Below are 16,537 nucleotides of genomic sequence, written 5' to 3'. Positions count from 1 at the left end.
TGCACGGAGCACACGGCTCCAAGGGAGCAGAATGGGAGGATTCCCACTGCAGAGAGAGAATGAACTTTTCTCTTAATAGGCACCAAGGGTGGCATCTCTCCTCTCCCTGCCTCTCTCTCCTTCCCCATGCTTTGTTCCCTGCTGCAGACAGAAGCTCCAGCTGGCTGCCAAAACACAGTGTAAATAATTTGTTTGGTTGGCTCCCTTTGCAAACCACCCTGCACCTCACCCCCCAGTGCCTGCCTGTTGTTTCCCTCCCTGGCACCGTGTCAGTGATGCGGGGATCAGCCTCCTCCCTCCCTGCTGCAGTGGGAGCACTCAGGATCCAGCAGGATCTCTCACAGTGTGGGGGACACACTGTGCCCCCCGAGGAGACACCACCCGCTCGGTGCTGTGCCATGGGAGCCGCAGGGCTCAGCACAGCTGTGTGTGCTCCAGGTGGGCACAGCAAACATTCCGTGTCCTCCCTGGCTCCCGGGGGGCTCCGCGGGCTGAGCATCCCACAGGAAAACCACCTGCACGCCCGAACGAGCAAACACCAGAGCCCAGGGCTCCAGGGGGAGAGCTGGGAGCTGTCACTGCTCCTCAGGAGCTAACGGGCAGAGCCGGAGCAGAGTATCTACTGGGAGATGTGCCAGTCATACCCCTGGGAATTCATACCCACCTTGACCACAACGGGGCATTTCAAGCTCCCCCACCCATGAAGGAAACATTCCCCAGGGAGCAGAGCACACAGAGATGCTCAGGCTCAGCTCCTCACTGCTGGGATGACTGCAGAGCAGCAAGCCCTGGCAGCAACCTGGCACTGCCACAGGAGCCTCCTCCTCGGGATGGTGTGCAGCACATCCAGCACTGTCCTGGGCAGTGTGGGCACTGGGCACCTCACTGTGCCTTGGTCCTGCTCTGCTAACACATAGCACCTGGTACTGGGGGCTCTCCAACCTCCTAAATCAGACACACTGATTCTGGGGGTCTTGCAAACTGCACAGTAGAAAAGAACCAGAATCACAGAGTCATTTTGGCTGAACCAAATTTAGGCATCTTTAGCCCAAGCTCCTGCTTGGAGTAGGACGAGTTCCCCAGTCAGACCAGGCTGGGCAGGACCTTGGCCAGCCAAGCACTACAACTCCCCCGGAGCAGTGTCCCCAGCCCCAGGGGCACCTGCCCCAGCTTCTGTGCCAAAACCTGCACCCAGGGGCACCTGCCCCAGCCTTCTGTGCCAAAACCTGCACCTCAGGGGCAGCTGCCCCAGCTTCTGTGCCAAAACCTGCACCCAAGGGCACTGGCAGCCAGTGCCCCCAGATTCCTGTGCCTGTTTCCGAACCACAGAGCCTGCTTGCACCGACGCGCTCTTGGCCCCTTCTGCTCCACTTTCCATCTGGAAGGACAGAGGGAAGCGTTCAGGCTGTTGTAGCTCCCACACCCCTGCGAAGCACCAGCAGGTTGGGCACACAGGGATGATCCTGGGCTCCCTGCAGCCCAGCGTTTATGGGCACTCCAAGGAGAAACAGGCTGCACAAGGATGCCCTGATAAATGCAAGTCGTTTCCTCCTGAGTCATCACGTCCTGCGACAGCTGGTGAACACCAAAGGTGCGAACAGAAATTGTAGCAAGGACTGCAAGAGTTTTACGGAAATCTCCAGCTCCTCTGCAGCCTGAGTGGTGACGGAGGGATTATTAATTAATCAGGCTCTTCGGGGAGAAAGAACCAGCATAAGGACTAATTAAAAGAACATACAGCGGAGGGCAAAAGATTATTTATGATACCAAGTAACAGTCCTGCTACTTTTTCTCCCTTCCACAGGCCCAATGGGAAGGATTAACGGGACGAATCGTCTTTAATAAAACCAGTGGTTTACGAACTGATTTTGATTTGGATATCATCAGCCTCAAAGAAGATGGACTGGAAAAGGTAGGCAGGGTTTGTCTTATCTGCATGCAGCTGAGGCTAATGCTGAGGCTCAGGCAACAGAGAAGTGGTTGGTGGTTGTATTGATTCCAGGTTTCTGGGGTTTATATAAAAGGATATTCACTTTGTGGGATTTCTCAGATCCTTTTCCATGCCTCAACCATGACTCACTCGCCCCAAGCCAGTGCGTGGGATTACAGACTGCAGAAGTGCTTGTGGCACTTAACTGGGATAGTGGAGGCAGAAGAAACTTTCTGAGCATCCATTAACCCCTCCCTGCCCAGGCAGGAGTGTCACCTGTGCCACCCTCAGCTCTTCCCAGGGGAAGCTCCGGAGAGCATCATCCGCTGTGCTTCCCACCATGAAACTGCCCAAGGCTGCGGAATGGCACTGGCCTATTCCAGCCGGTTTTCACAGGGGGATGCCGTGGGTATTTCTGTTTATTATCTAAGGGTCGATAAGGAAAAAGCAAAGTAAGGTTTCGCCTGGCTGAGGGCACAGAGGCTGCAGCCGCATCTCCTCCTAAGTAGTGCAAATCTCCTCTGGCACAGACCAGGATGCTGATGTGCAAATCTGATCCCAAGAGCTCCTGGGGATTTCTTTTCTTTTTCTTCAATTACTTTTAAAACATAAACCCAAAAGGCAACATGAAAAGCTGTAAAGCCGTCAGAGCACACAGAACACAGGTTCAAGGTGAGCCAGCCGGTGAAGCCAGGGAGAGACACAGGAGCCTGACCTGTCGGAGGGTCACTCTGGTCACTGCTGTGCCACAGGTGAGTGACACCTGTGCCGGAGCGAGTTGGCTGCAAGCTCTGCTCTCCAACAGGGACCAGGAGCCTCTGGCAGCCAGGGACAGCACAGGGGCTGTCACCTCTGGGCACGGTGACAGGTTCTGCAGACACCCGGCCGGGAGCAGGGAGGGATTTCAATTAACCAGCACAGGTGACTTTTCCCAGGAATTAATCACTCGGCACAGGGAGCAGCCCCAGGGCTGGAGGCAGCCACGGATCAACCCTCATTTGAGGGATGGATCCTGCACCACGAGGCTCCCAGGGACCACCAGCCTGTGCCCCATCCTCCTTCCTCTGTCTGCCTTGCCTTGGCTCTGGAGAGCTTCGCTGCCACACTGCCCCAGGACAGCAGCAGCTCTGTGCCTCACTGACACTGCCCAAGGTCACCACAGCTCGCTCCTGGTGCGGAGGTTTTGGTGTCAAACACAGAATAAAGAAAACAGATCAACCCAGTGACCTTCAGCCTCACTGCGGACGAGGCAGGAGGGAGCAGGGGAAGGCGCTGCCGCCGCACAAGAGCAGGGCAGGAGCTGATCTTTGTAGGCTTATGTTTTTACAAAATGTTTTGTTCAAAGAGTCTAAACCAAAACTAACAACAGGTCTGTTTGAAGTCCCGAAGCATTGCTGGGGAAATGTGCTGCTTGAGTAAGAGGAAATGTGCAGGATCTGAGACCCTGTGAGTCCAAGTGTTGGAGCACAGCCACACTATCACCTGTCAAACCAACACCCTGGGTGTGCTGGAGCAGAGCTGGCCCCAGCTGAGCTGGATTCACTGCGGCTCTGTGCCACGTCCAGCCCGACACGTCCCCTGCACACTCTGTCAGCTTCTTTCTCCAGCAACTCGGAGACCTCACAGTCCCCACTATTATTTTCCTGAAAGCCTCGCGTCAGCTCCAGAGGGTTTTAAAGTATCGATGTCAAATCTGCTGGATTCTGTCAATAGCTAATCTGAACTAACACCACGCCAAAGCACAAACAAATCCCACCCGGATTGTGCATTATGTATCACAGCTTATGTTTGTTGAGCTTTAGGATTGAACCCCTGATCCTCACACCTCCTGGATGTTCCAGGGATTACAGGAGTATTAACGGAACCTAATTACATGTAGTTGGACTATCTGACTCGCACAGCTCTCTTAATGCACCTTTTTTCCCTTTTTCTTCCCTTTTTTAATATTTTAAACTGATTAATTCAGCCTTAAGTGCCATGGATTTAGTTTTCTCAAAGAACACGCAGCAAGGCAGAGGTAACTGGGGCTGCAGCACAGCAAACTGGGCCCTTTGGACTTGCTTCTCCTCTCCCACCCACAACAACAGTAATTTTTTGCCATTGCAGCTGTTGTGTGATCCCAGGGAGAGATGGGGGATTGCTCCAGTTTTACCTGAAATATTTAAAGCCTTTCACAAAGTTCATGGAAACTATTCTAGAATTTATGACATTTTTTTTTGCCAGGCAGCACTGCTCATTACAAAGTCTCTTTTTGGGGCTGCAGTAAAACCAAGTTCTCCCCCTGGACTGCTGAAGAGGCTGAAGAATCTTAAAAACAGCCATAAATAAAAGATGGGAAGCTGCTGGCTCCCTGGTGGTTTGAGCTGGCTGCCGTTGGCTTCTCTCCGAGTCCCCCTCGCAGTTTGACCCTACAGATGGATCGTTCTGTTCCCGTTTCCAGGTGGGGATTGGTTTTCTCTCGCTGTCAGCCTGGCTCTGTGGCCACCCTGCTCCGTCTGCTGGCAGCGATCCCACGTCCCTCCAGCTTCCCTGACATTTTATCTCACCGTCACAGTCCTTTAGCCACTCCTGCCTTCAAAGTTTGTCCCCGAGCCCCCCCTGCACTGCGGGGATCAGGTTAACAGGCTTAGCGTCGTCCAGATGACTTCTCTCAAACAGAGACACGTTTTGCCATTTCTGGATCAATAGCCTTCCTCAAAGTCTAATAATTTATTAAATTTGACAGCTCGAGAAACACAGAGCACCTGAAAGGTGTGAGGAATGGAGCTGCTGTGCCTCTGCCATGCCTGGGCAGTGCTGCCACCCCCTGCAGCAGGTCTCTGCAGAGACATCCCAAGGGGGCCCAGGGCCCTGCCAAGGGATGTGCTAGGAACCTCCTGCTGGTTTGCCATGGCACAGAGGGCAGGAATGGTCCCTACCAGGGATCTGCAGAGCTGGTTGACTCATTTTTAATCCTCCCAACCAAAGCAAATTGGTGGGGAATTAGAAAGGAAAGAAAATGGGCTCAGATTTGTGGTTATTTTTCTTCTGTTGTGGTTTATCCTTGCCCAGATTTGACTCCTTAGTGTGGTTTGATTATTGCTCTATGTGGTGCCTTTGCAAACTGTTCATTCATTCAGCCCCTGAATTCCAGTCTCCACAGTCCTTTTCCATGCACAGGGACTTATGGTACTTGTGCTGCTGGAGTGACCTGAAGGGAAGGGTTAATGCAGATCTCTTGAGTGATACAAGATGGTCATTCCAGCTCTGCTGCTGTTTACTTTAGGTGAAGGAAGCAAGATCCCTTTTCCAGGCCAGCAGGATGCTGGGAGCAAACAGACTGCACGGCAGGGACTGAGGGGTGCAAGGAGGAGATTCATGGGTTGGTTTGCTTCATTCCAGGTTGGAGCATGGAGCCCTTCGGACGGTCTGAACATCACAGAAATCTCCAAAGGACGAGGGCCCAACGTCACCGACTCCCTGAGCAACAGATCTCTGATTGTCACCACAGTCCTGGTAGGAGACTGCCAGCCTGTCTTTGTCCTCCACCCACAAACCTCAGGGATATCTGGTATCCCTGACAATTCGCAGCACCCAGCACAGACCTGCTGGAGGAGACCCTGCACGAGGGCTGGGCCCAGCAGGGCACCACGATGCCTGTGCCCTGACCCACAGCATCCCCTGATGCCACCACTCCTGGGCAGGCTGCCAGCCCAGTGTGGTGCTCATCCTGGCCCAGCTCCTCTGCTTCCACTGCCCAGCCAGGCCCAGTCTCCCCAGTCCCTGCATGCTGGAGGGCACGGGAGGTTCGCACACGCCGAGCCCGGGGAAGGCTCCGTGTCTGCTGGCACTGTTCTTGCTACAGCAGAGCCCCTGTCTCAGCCGTGACAGCCATCTGTCTGTCTGTCCCCCTGAGCACCCCTGGCAGAGCAGGGAGCAGCGAGTCACTCTGCAGCTCCCCGCGGTGTCCAACGGGTCTCCTCCGCTCCCGCCTGTCATGCTGCATTCTGCTCTGCCATCCAGGATTGGATCTGACGGCAGGCATCGCATCAGAATGAGTTTTTATTGACTAGCTAATGAATTATGACTGGTGGCATCGGCTCCTGCACGGCTGTCACACAGCTGTGCTCGTGGCATGTCACCGGGAAGCAGCGAAACACATCTCGGCCAACCTGCCCAGAGCTGGGCCGGAGCTGTGGGCTTGCCTAGGGAAATCCTCTGGCCCTTCGTGTGCCGTGTTTTCACATCAAGGTACAGAACAGTCCTGATGTCCTTCCCTTCCCAAAAGGATGTGACCTGACAGAGTGGGGATTTGCATCATCAAAGGAACGGGACTGAGAGCGCCCAGAAAGGGAACACTTGGTCCAGGGCAGAAAAAGGGCTGGAACCAAAGGTCATGTGTCCCTCAGTAAGGGGTTAGCACAGTGGAAGCAGAACATGAGCCAAAGACAGACTCTGCTGCAGCTTTCCTTGCAAATCAGCCACTCCTCCTAACAAACTTCCCATGCACCACGACATTTGTTTCGGCAGAACATTTCCATGGCTGTGGAAACGTCTGGGCCTGGGCTGTGGTACTCACTGTACCTCAAAGGCCACAGCATAATGCAGAGTGATGGAGCCAGGAGGGGACTGTCAGCCATCTGCCTTTGACATGCTTTTTTCAGGCAGCATTTCCATCTCGTGCTCTGCGAGCACATACAAATTACATGAGGCACAGGGCGATATCAGTTCTGATTAATTGTGCCACGGCCCTGCACGTGTGCCACGGGGCATCCACCCTGGAACCACGGCCGTCCTGCAATCCCTGTGCCTGCAGGAGGAGGGAAGAGCTCAGACCCGAGATCTGCAGTAATTGCATTGCACATACTGGAGCCTACAAATAAAACACAACCCTAAATGTTATTTGCATTTGCAACACCCCTTTGTACTTCTGCACTGCTGTAAATGGCAGCAGAAGAGCCATAGGAGGAGCCTTTAAAAGGAAAAGCATCAAAGGTTATTTTTTCCCCTTTTGCTCATATTGCAGTGACTTTTTGGAAGAGAAATATTACCCCAGCAGCCAGCGCTGCTCTCCCCAAGCAATATGGAACTGTGAAGTTATGAAATTGAGGGCACCTTCACTGAGAAATCGATTAGCAAACCGAGAGAGCTTGTGAATTGGATGTCTGGCCATTTTCAGTAATAAATTGTGAAATAGTCCGTGAATAAGTGGTTCACAGAGTTCAGAATTACCCCCTAGGAAATGTTGGAGACCTGGAGATACATTACTGAAGCGAGCGGCGTCCTAATGTTCAGTGCTTCGGCTGTTAAATATGTATGTAATCCCTACAGCGCTTCCCAAAATTAATAGTGCTTTATAGCTGCTCTGGAGCTGCCGTATTTATACCAAGATCCATAGATTCAGCTGATTCACAAACAAAGCACTAATTCCAGAGCAGAGAGCCGAGGGGGAGAGCAGGACTGAGCGAGCTGCGCGTGCCAAGCCAAACTCCACGGCCGCGATGTGACCAGTTGGGCCCTGTGATGCCGCGGAAGGGCCCCACGTGCCCCATGGCCCCTCCTGACCCTGCTGCCAGGGCAGGAGAGCGCCCCGTGCTCCGGCTGGGGCTCAAACCTCCCTCACACCTCTTCACCCCCTGACCCCGCGCAGTGCCACAGGGCACAGTCAGCAGAGCAGAACGTGAGCCCTCCCTCACTGCCACCCCAGATCGCCCTGACCTGAGCCATGCCCTCGCTGCCGTGGGTGCCTCATTCCCCTGTGCCTTCCAGCTCCTGCCTGCTGCCCACCATCCCTTCCCATCTCCATCTGTCCTCCACTCGTTGTCCCTCAGGGTCCGCAGTGTCCCTCATCCTCGGTGGCTGCCCAAGCCTGAGATTCACCAAAGGGCTCTGAGCTTTGCTGTGTGCCTTCCCCTGCCAGAGGGGAGGGATCCATGCCCCACTGCATCACCTCTCACCTCTGCTGGTGCTCAGCTCTGCTGTGCTCGACATCCCAACCCTCCCAGGACAGCCAGGACTGCAGCTCCCCTGGGCAGCATCAGGGCCCCATGTCCATCAGGCAGTGCTGGCACAAAGAACATGAGCTGAACATGTTTTGGGGTGGTCCATGCACAGCTCCCTCACCCCGAATTTCACCCAGCAGAGAGTGTCAGGTACTGGGTGTAGGACTCAGGGGTGAGGTTGTCCTCCCCTCTTTTACTGTTTTTAGCACTCTTCATTTCCAGAGCATGAAATGGTTATTTTTCTCCCTGAAATCCTACCAAATGGAAAACAGTTGGCTGCTCAGAAGAGACAAAATTAAATTTTGTGGGGTAAACAAGGTTGCTAATTAGCTGATGCGCTGTGCAAAGTTAATTTATTCCCAGCATGTCACGGTGCCAGCCCTGCCTGGACTGCTGGTGCCTGGTGGCTGGGCTGACCCGCGGGGTGGCCCTGACGCTCTGCCTTGCCCCGGCAGGAGGAACCTTTCGTCATGTTCCGCAAGTCCGACACGGCCCTGTTCGGGAACGACCGCTTCGAGGGCTACTGCATCGACCTGCTCAAGGAGCTGGCCATCATCCTGGGCTTCTCCTACGAGATCCGCCTGGTGGAGGACGGCAAGTACGGAGCGCAGGACGAGAAGGGGCAGTGGAACGGCATGATCAAGGAGCTCATCGACCACGTGAGTCAGGCCAGAGGTGGCTGTGATGGGCTGTCCCCGGGGATGTGCACAGGGATGTCCCCAGGGATGTGCACAGGGATGTGCACAGGGATGTCTCCAGGTATGTCCCCAGGGATGTCCCTGGGGCACGATGGCTCCCACTCCTCTCTGGTTTGGGATGCCCACAGCAAGCTCCTGACCCTGCCTGTGCTCAGCGCCACACAAGCTGTCAAAAGGGTATCTGCGCCTGCTCTTCCAAATATTCATTTGGAACTCCTGAAAACAGCCATTCCCACGGCACAGAAACAGGCTCTGTCAGCTCCCTGGGGTGGGATGCAGGCTGGGCATGCAGAGGGGGAAGATGCTTCCCCTGGGCCCAGGGATGCTGTCCTGGGCTGTCAGTGGGAGCTGCCCTCACCCCCTGAGGACAAACACAGTCCAGGGCACAGCACCAAGGCAGGCTGGGGACCCCAGGCACGTCCCAGACGCAGCCCAATCCACAGGAGGCATCCAGACTGCGGGAGCAGATGCGCACTGGACAGTTTAATTTTTTATTTCCGGCAAGAGCAACTTATTTTCTAAAACCTCCTGGGACACAGAGCTCCCACTGCCACACAGCAGCTGTGCCTCTCCTTCCACAGCCACTTCCCAAGGCTCATTAAACACCAGGGAGCTCCTGCAGCCGCCAAAGCGTCACTGAGTCTGAAACCAACACTCGTGGCCAGAGTTTCCTAATCACATATCTTGCCTCCAGCACACCCTGTGATCCCAGGAGCCAAGTTAGGGAGGTGAGGAGAGCTGGTTTTATGAATATCTGATTCCCAGAGAAGGTCTCTGGGAGAGCAGCTGAGGACCAAATGAATCTCTGCTCTCTGCAGCACCCAGGGAGCAGTGCCGAGCTGTAACCCAGTGCTCTCCTCCCTGCTCCAGAGAGGCAGCCCTGGGAGCAGCTCTCCAGGCCCTGGCCATGTTCTGGATCATTGCCTGAGCAGCACAGAGACAGAAACAATCCCTGTCCACAGCCGTGATGCTCACACAGCTGATGGGAGAGGCCTGTTTGCCCGGTGAGCGGCGTGGGAGCTCAGCTGGGCTCAGGAACTGCTTTGCCTGCCCTTGGTGACATTGGACGAGTTGCTTCTGTGCAACACTTCCACCATCTGCAACATGCAGATGATAATGATTATGTCCCTTACAGGGACGAAGTGACTCTTAACCAGCTCATGGTGCAGTGCTCGGAGAGCAGGGCAAGGGCAGGCAAGGACAGCCCCGGGGGAGCAGGACACTGCCCACGCGGGAATTGCCCCCCCGCTGTGCCAACCTGCCTTGGTGTTTTGCTTCTGGAAGATTCCACACAGCTCAAAATGCAGACTTTATAGCCTCTTACACAACAGCCTTGCCGACAAGTGACGGTATCCCAGCGGAAGGGACTGGGGCTGTGTGATGTGTGCGACACAGATGCGAAGCGACGCGCAGTGCCAGCTCTGCCCCCGGGCACAGCCCCCCGGGACAGAGCCTGCAGCAGGGACTGGGGCTCACACCAGTGCCTGCAGGGCAGGGCATGGGGAGGGCAGATCATCCCAAAGCTGGAAATAGGGCACAGGGAATAGAAGCCAGGCGGTCATTTAGCCCAAACCACATCACCCCCAATGTCCTGCCAGACATCACAGGGCTCTCGGGAGGCTCCAGCCATTCCCAGAGCTGTGGTCAGCTAAACAACACAGACCAGGAAAAGGTTTGGGCAACAACCTCATTAACCCACACAAAGCTCACGGTCAGCCTGCATTGAAGTATTGCTTGGATAACCATTCAAAGAGCAACGGAACACACAGCAGCAGCAAAGGACCAAATCACCTCTCCCTGCGAGTTGTGCCCTCTCATGGAGGTGGAGCTCTGCTAACTCAACTCCCTGATGACACTGCCCAAGCCCCACATGAAGCCATTAGTTCCTTCATCTGCATGTCATTGCTTTTTATAGCGGCGTTTATGGAAAGCTTTAAACAGCGAAACTGCAACCAGATGGGCCCTTCCCCAGCAGCATCTCCACACGGTGTGGGGAAAGGGGCAGCCCATGGGCACTCTGCAATGGGAGAGTGCAAGTTTACTTCTCACCCGGGAGGAGACGTGTTGGAGACAGCATTCAAAGCTGTCCTGAGGAACACAGGGCTGCCCACACCCAGAGACTGACATCTGGGCTGACTTTCCTCCGTGTTCAGCGTCTCCTTTGCATGAACAAATGGGGAGCGCAGACAGGTAGGATTTTGGGAGGTCCAAACACCCAGGCCAGGATTAACTCTGGTGCTCGCTGGGCTGGGAGATGCACCTGAGAGGAGTTGGGCACAGGTAGCAGCAGCCCAGGTGGGTGTACAGCAGTGGAGCCTGAGGGGTGAAGGTGCCATCACCCACAGGGGCACACCAGGGCACCCAGAAGGTAAACCACAGCACGTGCCAGGACAGGTGTCTGCACAGAGCACGGCGCATCCTCCCCCTCGCTCTCCTCTCTGATCCAGACATGCCTGGCCACAAGCAGCGATGCCTCGGGCTATGATCCTTGGTAGAATCCCTGTGTTTCTAGTCTGGCCTTAAGCATAAACAGGAAAAGCAACAGCAATCAGAGCAGCCACAGCACGACCCTGTGTGCCAGGTCCCCGGGAGCAGATCCGGAGACGACAGCCTCGTGCTGCTGAAGACAACAGCCCTGCCCTGCTGCCTTTCATCTGCTGCTTCTCCTCAGCACAACACTCTGTCGCAGGGAGTGCAGCACACGCTCTGGAGAACAGCCTTTCTCCTCTCCACCCTCTGCTGCTCATTGTCATGTCTCTGGCCATGCCTGCGGAGAAGCCTTGATCAAAAGGGCCCCAAGAGCTGAACTCAGGTACTCAGGGCGGTCTGGGGCACTCAGGTGACACAGAGAACTCCTGAGCCCTTTATCCGTAACAAACAGGGAACCTGAGGCTGCCAAACCTCCTCCTCTCCTCGCAGGGAGCTGAGAGTGATGTTTATTCATAGAAATTATTACTGATACAAGCAGAGCTCCGCAGCACACCGTGGCCCATCCGTTCTGATTTATAAATTCCAGTTGTCTGGCAAAGCAATGCCTGCAAATCTTTCCTATTGTTTGTGGGCAGAATCCCATAAAACCAGCAGAATGAGTTCTTCTGGACATTTTGCACAAACTTGTTCACAAATAAAACTTGTCTTGTGCTGTGAGACAGGGCACAGCAAATCTCCATTCAGTCTGGAACCTCAGGTGGGAATAAAACAGTATGGAAAGTACTGGGGGTTCTAATGGAAATCCCTGCCAATGGTAAGCGTAGAGGAGATGTAATATCCATCCTTAGGGACGATTCCTGACAGTTGATTTAACACTTTCACAATAAGTGGCTATTTGCTGGCAGTAAATTCTGGCAGAAATGCATACTGCACCCACTGACAGCTCCCTGCTCACGCTCCTGCCCTGGGGGATGTTCATCTCCAGTACCATGACCTGGGGCTTCATTCGGAAGCCACTGGGCCAGGAATAGGGAAGAAACAATTTCACTGGATGAAGAGTCTTCCACCTCTTGTTCGGACACTGCAGGACCTCAGCATTAGGGAGGGGAGCCAGAACAGCTTCTCCTTTTGTGCTCAGATCAGGAGTTAGGTGGATTCACCACTGGGTCATGCTCAAGGATCCAGCTGGTGGAAGCACTGAAGTGTATGGTGGGAGCCCTGATTTCTCTGCACACCTTCACAGGTGTCTCTGGACCTTCCTTCCCCTCCCTGGCTACCTCACCGGCTAGGAATCCACAGCATAGGGCTTGTCTCCCACCAGGATCCCCTCAGGCACAACAAACAGAGTTCCAGCTCTGAAGAACTTCCTCAAAGTGAAGATTACAAGAGCCCCAACAGGACTTCATGGGCCTCATTCCTCCTCTTCAGCTCACAGCTAGTTTTTCCCTGCTGACACTACTTCTTAATTCACCACTGATATGAAATAAATCCACTGACACAAATTATGTCTAGATTAGGACTGAGATTGCAAGAACAGCCACGAAGAGCTGCAGTCAGACAGAGATGGGCCCCAGGTAGAAGCAGTGGCAAGGGAGACCGAGGGGTGACGGTGCTGATGCTGCCAGACAGACACCGGGATAACAATTAAATCAATAAAACACATTCTTTCTGTCTCTCAGGCAACACACACATAATTAGTTTATGTAAATACCTAACTCAGACTGGCAAAATAAGCAGGGAGGCAGCTTATTTTCTTGAACAAATATTTCTCTTGGTGCTTATGCTGTTGGTGAGCTCTGCCGTGACCGACCAGGCCTGAGCTTGGGGGCTGCAGAGTCCCCACAGTGCCCATGGCTGTGTGAGAGCTGCTCTGACCCACAGGACACCCCTCCCTGATAGCTGAGAACTCAGAGATAAGAGCTGGCACTTTCTGAGAAAAGCCAAGCATCCCTGCAGTGCTGAACGCCCAGTGAACTCCCTGCTGTTCCAGCCAAGTGAAAAGGCTGTAACAGTGGGTGAGGAGATCCAAACCCTTGGAGGTGTGTTGGAGAAGTGTCTGCATTTGCTGCGTATCTGCCTTGGCAAAATTCATTTTTTTGGCCTCGATTCAGCAGAACACTTAAGAACATGCACAAGGCTTGGAAGGCATGAAAGCTCCAGGAAAAGAGAGGCGTGGGCTTAAGTGGTTTTGCTGGACAAGGGCCTTTAAGCCACTGGCACTGGCTCTAATTCCTCGTGTTTAATAAAACCCACCTGACTGTGCAGCAGCGTAAGAGCTGGGGCTGAGTGGAGGAAGCAGCCAGAGCCTGGTAATTGCCTGCCCAGTCTGGAATGTCAGAGCATGACAAATCAAAGCTTCACCCTTGGTGGGTTTGATTTAGATCCTCTCTGTCAGCAAACCCTTCATTAGATGCCACCTTCAGCAAAATCTGCATCGACACAGAGGATGTGAAGTGCAGGGCTGCACTGCCTCTAACTGCTTGGGACACCCTGGCCCAGACTCCGAACCCACACTCTGTCCTGCCCATGTACCACTCCCTGCAAGGACCCAGGGCTGGGAGCACCTGACAGGAGCTGCTGGAACCGCAAAATTCTATTTCTGCGCTAAAAGCCGTTGGATCCCTGAGCATCCACACAGATTTCTCTCTCTTCGCTCTCTGTGGCAAAGCACAAACTCCATCCAGGCTGTTCTTTAGCTCACTGTATCATCTTGACAGCTTTGGCCAAGGCTCCTCGCCCTGGCCATCAGCACCGAGCTCTGACCACAGAGCTGTGCGTTTGTCCCCTCCCTCAGCAAAACCCGCAGCCAAATCCTTCAGCATCTCCTTCGCTCTTCCCTGGTGAGTCAGGACACCCACACAGATGGGATGGAGGAGTGAAAATGCTGCATTTCTTTTGCCATTTCTGCCTTGTGACTGTGGCGAGACATAAGCCAAAATTCCCAGGTGTGCAGTAAGGTTGGAGGAGCAGCTGAGCTCCAAACCTGCCAGGCCAGTCCCAAGGGTGCAGAACACTCCCAGCTCAGGCTGAGCAGCCACCACTGCCCACCCACTTCCAAACCCACTGCCCTTCAGCTTCCACCCACGTCAGCACAGCCACAGCTGGCACAACAGGCTCACTGGGAAAATATTGTTCCCGTTTTCCCTACGTTTTGACAAGTGCCAGCGACTGAAATGGGATCTTTCTGTACCAAGCTGGTTTAAAAATATGTTTCCATTTGGGAAGTGAGAAGGGAACCGACGAGGGCGCAGCTGGAGAACAAAATGTTAGAGCAAAAATACATCATTTCTACCCTTGTCACAGAATTCCTGAGGCTCTTCTGCTCAGGACCTCTAAGGCTGTGCTTGCTGGAGAGGGGATCCCTTTCACACACCTGTGTGTGCAGCAGAACCTCATGTAGAGACTCTGCAGGAGAAAAGGCCCAGAGTTCTCTGTGTAAAAATATTCCCCTGACTTCCATCACAGACTTACAAGGTCAAACAAGACCATGAGCCTGAATTCCCCCAGTGCAGGCCAGGGACCTGCTCCAGTTCCTGCAGCAAACCCCAGTTCCTGCTGGAGCAAAGCAACTCCAGCCAATATTGATTTAAGGTTTGTGAGTGATGACAAATCCCCCATATCTCTAGGTAATTATCACTCATGGGTAATTTAGAATTTTAATTTCCAGAACCAGATGTTAAATAAATCTCACATGGGCTCCTGGCACGGGGGGAGGTTCTGCTCAGCCTCAGAGCCATAATTCATGTGTCTGCACTGCCTCACAAGTCTGTGAGCCCACAGAGCAGTTTGCACAGCCCAGGCAAGGCAGGTGGCACTGAGGGAGCCTTGGATGTCTTTACTTGAGGCGTTTTTAAGAACCTGGATGAAGGTTTAGCGAGAGGAACGGATGCAGCAGGAACAGGGTGCACATGGTCACTCGATGGATTAGCACAGAAATTAGTGTATAACAGAAGTAACAGAAAGAACTGCAACTCATACAAAGGGTCAGGATGGAGAATGTGACTGCACCACCTCCCTGGACAACATTCCAGTGCTTGGTGTTTGGTGGCACCACACACCCAACACCTGTATTTCACAGCAACAGGAGGGGGAACCCCAGGGCTGCACTTTGAGGTGTTTGGGCTGTCTCTGCAGTGTGAGGACTGTGGGTGTCTCCAAGGGGATGGGAACACCTTGGTGTCTAACTCCTCTCTCCATGTATCCTCTCCCTGCAGAAAGCTGACCTGGCCGTGGCTCCTCTCACCATCACCCACGTCCGGGAGAAAGCCATCGACTTCTCCAAGCCCTTCATGACCCTGGGGGTCAGCATCCTGTACCGCAAACCCAACGGGACCAACCCCAGCGTGTTCTCCTTCCTCAACCCCCTCTCGCCCGACATCTGGATGTACATCCTCCTCGCCTACCTGGGGGTCAGCTGTGTGCTCTTTGTCATAGCCAGGTAAGGGCACGCTGGGCCCAGGGGAGGGGGCACTGGTGCCCAGTGGGAGCTGCAGCACCAAACCCCTGCCAGCTCTGACACCCGCCCTGGTCCCTCACCCCTGGGCAGGCTGCTCCTTCCACACACCTCCAGCATTAGAGAATTTTAAAATGTACTTTCTTTTATGATTTTGGTGCCTTTCCATCTCATCAGCACCTCCCTGGTATGTGAAGGGTGATTTTCCTGCTCTCCATTGTCCTCACCCACTGCCCCAGCCTCTCCTGGGCACAGAGCTTCCATCTCCCACACCATTTTCCGCTCCTGCCTCTGATCCCTCCCCCAGCAAAGCTCCCACAAACCCTTCCCTGTATCAAAAGAATGGAGAAGCCTTTGCTGCAGATCAGACAATGTGTCTGTTTACAAAATTAATATGCATCTAATTAGCATGTTTAAATCCCCTATATTTAAAAGCAGAATTTGCATATATTTGCATGTGCTGTGAATTCCACAGAGCCTTTGATGAGACACAGTCCAGAGCTGCTCCTGATCCAAGATCTCATCCTTCCAAACCGAGGCTGTGAGCAGCCAACCCTCCCTGGCCACACAGCCCTCAAAACCCTTTGCTGCCTGTCCCTGCCAGCTGTGCAGGACACAGTGGGTAACAGAAGGAACAGATGCTGTGCAGGACACAGCTGGGTGGGCTCTGCTCCCACCCAGCACCAGGCTGCTCCTGCAGCCTGCAGGGACAAGCCAAACACAACTGTGCATTTGTGAGATTATTTTCCCCAGCTCATCGTGCCCAGATCCAGCCCAAATTGTCCAGACTCACTTTCAAAGCACATTAAATGTGCAGATTGTGTCTGCACTTGAAATACTGCAGCAGCTCCCGAGGAAAGGCTGAAGGAAACGCGGGGACAGGCCGAAGTGAAACCCCCCAGACCCCACTGGGATGTCCCACGCTCTGTCCAAGCACAGAGGCACTTCCCAGCCTTGGCTTTTGGCTGGTGGTGAGGCATGAAAACCTCAAGAACTGTGGCTTAAGTCTCTGGTTTCATTCTGAAATGAGCCTCAGCATCTCCCT

General features: G+C 53.9%; 1 protein-coding gene across 1 annotated transcript in view; it reads left to right on the top strand.

The window, feature by feature from the left end:
- The window catches only part of LOC103809979 (glutamate receptor ionotropic, kainate 3), a gene marked incomplete at both ends in the record, with an annotated part of 44,954 nt that overhangs the window by 16,175 nt on the left and 12,242 nt on the right, over positions 1-16,537 (top strand). The window contains 4 exons of the mRNA XM_009082856.1: positions 1,805-1,912; positions 5,312-5,425; positions 8,367-8,570; positions 15,254-15,477. Of these exons, the coding sequence (XP_009081104.1) occupies positions 1,805-1,912; positions 5,312-5,425; positions 8,367-8,570; positions 15,254-15,477 (650 nt within the window). The remainder of the gene's footprint in view (positions 1-1,804; positions 1,913-5,311; positions 5,426-8,366; positions 8,571-15,253; positions 15,478-16,537) is intronic.

The sequence above is a fragment of the Acanthisitta chloris genome, unplaced genomic scaffold (genome assembly GCF_000695815.1).
Source record: "Acanthisitta chloris isolate BGI_N310 unplaced genomic scaffold, ASM69581v1 scaffold3479, whole genome shotgun sequence".
NCBI lineage: Eukaryota > Metazoa > Chordata > Aves > Passeriformes > Acanthisittidae > Acanthisitta > Acanthisitta chloris.
Note: the sequence above shows the minus strand (reverse complement) of the source record. Positions and strands in the feature narration are given on the sequence as shown.